General features: G+C 50.5%; 1 protein-coding gene across 2 annotated transcripts in view; it reads left to right on the top strand.

The window, feature by feature from the left end:
• The window catches only part of LOC125034512 (protein FAM102A-like), a 139,038-nt gene that overhangs the window by 112,794 nt on the left and 21,244 nt on the right, over window positions 1-5,000 (top strand). For both annotated transcript variants that reach the window (XM_047626350.1, XM_047626349.1), the window contains exon 3: window positions 3,042-3,162. In XM_047626350.1, the coding sequence (XP_047482306.1) occupies window positions 3,042-3,162 (121 nt within the window). The remainder of the gene's footprint in view (window positions 1-3,041; window positions 3,163-5,000) is intronic.

Here is a 5,000-nt window from a genome sequence, read left to right as displayed (position 1 = left end):
AGTGAGTCAGTGAGTGAGTCAGTGAGTGAGTGAGTGAGTGAGTGAGTGAGTGAGTGAGTGAGTGAGTGAGTGAGTGAGTGAGTGAGTGAGTGAGTGAGTGAATGATAAATGAATGAATGAATGAATGAATGAATGAAAAAAATGAAAGACAGAGAGGCAGAGAGAGAAAGAGAGAAAGAGAGAGAGAATGATGGTACAAGAGTAAGAGTAAGAGTGGGAGTCAAGTGTTGGAAAGCCATCCCGTCTTGCCCAATTCACACCAGTCCCTCATCGCTGTTGATTGGCATCCTTGCACCGCACCTTCCAGCCCATCGACTGCTCCCCCCGAACGCCCCTCCCCCCCTCTGTGCCCCGTCCAGTGCCCTCACCCAGCACCGGATGCTTACGTCCCACATGGCACAACACAGCACTCCCCTGCCCATCCTCCTCGCTTTCTATCCCCCCCCCCCTTCCTCTCCCCCTCTCTCCTCCTCCCTTTACCTCCTCCCTCCTGGTACTCCCCCTTAGTCCGTCACCCTTTACCCCGCGTTGCTGTTGTTGTTGTTGTTGTTGTGGCTGTTATTGTTGTTGTTTTAATGTTGTTTTGTTCTATGAATTGGGCCGTCACGATGTCTTTGTTGAAGTATCTTGAAGCGATTTGATGTTTCGAGTTATTTTTCTTTCGCGATTTTGAACGTGTTTTTGTTTTTTGTTTTTGTTTTTGTTTTCTAGATATTTTCACGTATCAATTTTAAGCGTGCGTGTTGCTTTCGGGCCGTGGATGTTCAAGGATACGAAAGCTCCCGAGTAATTTAGCGGAGGCTGGGCGAAATGAGGTGAGGCGAGGCGAGGTGAGGGTTCAGGATCTGCGGGCATATCGCCCACCGTGGGAAGAGGGCGCACCTCAGGACTAATCTGGCGGACCAATCTCCCCAAATCATCCTCGTAGGACTGGCTCAATGCGAGATGAGGATTCGGATGGGTGTTCGATCAGCCCGCTTTGTGTGATCGATCCTTCGTGACTGCGCTAAGGCTGGGTCGGGCTGGGTTGCTCCGCCTTCGTTTGTTCAGGGAGTCAGTCAGTCAGTCAGTCAGTCAGTCAGTCAGTCAGTCAGTCAGTCAGTCAGTCAGTCAGTCAGTCAGTCAGTCAGTCAGTCAGTCAGTCAGTCAGTCAGTCAGTCAGTCAGTCAGTCAGTCAGTCAGTCAGTCAGTCAGTCAGTCAAGTCAGTCAAGTCAGACAGAGAGGACGACTGAAAGAAGAAAAATGTTTGTCCCTCCCTAAAGTGTTCCTCTGAGATCGACGACGGACTCGAGCGGCAGAGGGCGCCGTGGTCGAGCGCGCGGAGCGGGGCCCGCAAAGCGAGAGCGAGGGTTCGAGGGCCCCGGAGTCCGTAGGCCTGGGAGGCGAGTTCAGGCGTGGGCCGCGTGGGGGTAGGAGAGGGCAGGAGGGAAGGGAAGGGGGAGGGGGGCGGACGCGGCCATCAGGAGCGCATACCTCGCAATCACGACCACTTGGCCACCAGACGCCACCTGACCGCCGACCTCCGCCCGCCAGCCTCCGCCCCGCACCTTGTTACCGGGACGCGGGCGCACTCCGGCCGGGGCGCCGGGCTTCGCGAACGAAGGCGTCCGGGCGGAGGAAGGAAATCCGTTTTTTTTTTCGACTATTTAATTATTTTTTCCCCTTTTATTTCATTTTTTTAAATCCCCCCCTCTTTTTTTATTTTTCTTTCTTTCTTTTCCTCTTTCTGTTTAGTGATTGTTGTTGCGGTGTTCAGTAAGCTCGCCCGGTTAATATAACGTGGTATACGCAGACGTGACCGGCATACATTACATCCTACGTCATTATATACCATCATACATGTATTATGCGGCAGGTAATTAGCCTAATGCACGAGCCAGCCATTAATCGAGCGTGACGTAATAATATACTTTCCACGCGCGTCGTACCGCTTCGCTCGTGAGTTAATTCACTGACGGACTTTATTGCTGTGTTAAATGAATAAGATGTTTTGGGGTCATGGGCGGGGGCGGGGATGGGGGTGGGGAGGAATGGGCGTGCGAGCGAGGGTTGTGAGGGCGTGAGGGCTTGAAGGGTTGAGGTTGCGGGGGCGAAGAGGGGGGAGAGGGGAAGGGGAGGGGAGGGGGGAGGGGCGTGACACAGGGTGGACATGGGAAGGGTGGAGGAAAGGGAGGGGGGAAGGGGAGGGGGAGGTGCGGCGTTGGGTGTGGTTTTCTGCACTATTTATTTTTATTTGTATTTATTATTATTTTATTATTATTTTGTTTGTTTGTTTGTTTGTGTGTGTGTGGCGCTTTAGATTACGGGTGATCGTGGTTGTAGTTCATCACCGGTGCTTCGAGTAGGATTCGCTTTTGGTCATATGCCTTTATTTGATGTACATTTTGTTTTCCGTAACGCCCATCTCTGAAAAGTTCCAACCACAGGAAGGATAACGACACACAAAAGTAAACTCGAGGAAAAATAACACAATGGCCGTTTTTTCGAACGTATTTTACGTTTTCTCAATGAAGAGAAGGATTTCTGATAAAGGATAGTGCAGAAAGGACAAACAATATTGATTGCAACGCTTCTGGCTCTGATTGCAGGCAGGAGGAATCGGTGAAAATGATAACGAAAATATTCATTCACATTAGCCTTTTCAATCCAGGCAGGAAGGAAAAATATGTCTCTGTGATCCCTTTCTGATTCCGGGATGAAAGAAACAACAACAATGGCAGATACATTTCTTAATCAGTTTCTTTTTTCTTCCAGAAGATGAGTAATAGTAATATTTTTAAAGATATTATATATATATGGAGTTTGTAAAAATGTGTATTCTTTTCTTCTTAATCCGGTTAGAAACAAGGAATAAGTGATACAACAAATATCTTAGATAGATAGATAGATAGACGGATAGACAGACATTTAGATAGATAGCTATGTAGATAGGTAGATAGGCAGACATATATATATATATATATATATATATATATATAATTAGAAATAAATAAGTGAAAAATCAATGAAAACCAAACTACAACTACTTTTTCTGTTACAGGCTGATGGTGCAGGAGCACGCGGTCCGCTGGGACGCGCACTTCAACTTCACGTGCAAGATGACCGCCAACGCCTCGACGGGGGAGCTGGACTCGTGCGTGTGCAGGGTCTCCGTCAGACAGGTGCGTCGCCATGGCAGGGGCCTCGGGTTTCCCTACTGGAGGAGTCTGTGGTTGGGGGACATGGTGTGAGGTGTGCGTGGTGGGGGGGGGGGGGGTGGAGGCGGCCGAGAGAACCGGGTCTTCCGCTGGGGGTGTTGGGTCGGGGCTGGGCGGGGCGTTGTGTCTGCTGGGGGCGGGGTCTCCTGGTTTTGAGTGTGTGGGTGTGTGCGGGGAGTTCTGCTGTATGTCTGCGTGCGCATATATACACGTACAATTGGATATACGCATACACACGCGCATACGCACACGTACACGCACGCACGCGCACACGCAACTTTCCCAAGTGTAGGTCGCCTGACTCGCGGCCTGCTCTCTGGCTGGCGGCGTCGGCGTTCCCCGAGCGCGTGCCCAGGGCGCCATCCGTCGGAGGGGCAGGCGAGCCCCGGACGCCAAGGTCGCCTGAATACGTGATGGCGGCGACGTCGCCTTCGCAGGGCACTGGAGTGACGCTCGCTTCCCAAAACTTGTCGTCGCGATAAAAGTTGGAATTCGCTACGAGTTATTATTTTGTCATCCGGTGTGACTCTTAATTTTCAATCCGGCGTGACTGTTTTTACTTTTCAATCCGGTGTGACTGTTTTTACTTTTCAATCTGGTGTGACTTTATTTTCAATCCGGCGTGACTGTTCTTACTTTTCATCCGGCTTGGATTTTTTATTGTTTCAATCGGTGTGATTGTTTATTTCGCCAGGCGTGATTTTTCTTCTTTTCAATTTTTCACTTTGAATATGTAATGAGAAAAGTGTAATCAACGTGTGGGTTGGTGTGGTTCTAATTAACAAACTTTTCTCCTTTTCTATAAAGTATTGGTAAGATTTGTGTCGTGCAGCAGGTGGGGGAAGGGGGGGGAGGGAGGGAGAGGGGGGGGAGGGGGGAGGGGGGAGGGGAAGGGGAAGGGGAAGGGGAAGAACAAGGCCGGCGGGGAACTAGGCGCTTCCCACGGAACTTACCTTGCGGACTTTCGAAACGAGCGCGGCGACGGTGCCAAGAGGAGGTCGTCCTCGCCTCCTCCTCCTTCTTCCTCCTCCTCCTCCTCCTCCTCCTCCTCCTCCTCCTCCTCCTCCTCCTCCTCCTCCTCCTCCTCCTCCTCCTCCTCCTCCTCCTTCTCCTCCTCCTCCTCCTTCTCCTCCTCCTTCTCCTCCTCCTCCTCCTCCTCCTCCTCCTCCTCCTCCTCCTCCTCCTCCTCCTCCTCCTCCTCCTTCTCCTCCTCCTCCTCCTCCTCCTCTTCTTCGTCTTTTTCTTCTTCTTCTTTTTCTTCTTCTTCTCCTTCTTATCATCATCATCATCATCATCATCATCATCATCATCATCATCATCATCATCATCATCATCATCATCATCATCATCATCATCAATATCCCTCCTGCTGTTGCTTCACTCTCCTTCCCTCGTTTTGCTGTTTTCTCTTCCCTGTCTCTGTGTGTGCGTCTTTTTTTCTTTGTCTCAGTCTCTTTCTCTCTCTCTGTCTCTGTCTGCCTGTCTCTCTCACTCTTTCTCCCTTACTGTAATATCTTTCCCTTTTTCTCTCACTTTCCCCTTCCCCTCCCACTCCCTCCCTCCTTCCCTCCTTCCCTCCTTCCCTCCCTCTTCCTTCCGTATCTCTTCTTTCGTATGCCCTTGGTTTCATCCCCCCTCCTTCCTCTTTGAGAAAGCTTCTTTCCATCTTTCATCCCATTCTTCATCCTACTCTTTATTCACCTCTTTCAGTGTGGTCCCTTTACATCGACAGCTATTTCTTTTCCCTCGCAGTACCTCCTCTCCCTCTTCATCTCCATCTCCCTCCCTCACACCCGCCCTCT

Source organism: Penaeus chinensis, chromosome 18 (genome assembly GCF_019202785.1).
Source record: "Penaeus chinensis breed Huanghai No. 1 chromosome 18, ASM1920278v2, whole genome shotgun sequence".
NCBI lineage: Eukaryota > Metazoa > Arthropoda > Malacostraca > Decapoda > Penaeidae > Penaeus > Penaeus chinensis.
Note: the sequence above shows the minus strand (reverse complement) of the source record. Positions and strands in the feature narration are given on the sequence as shown.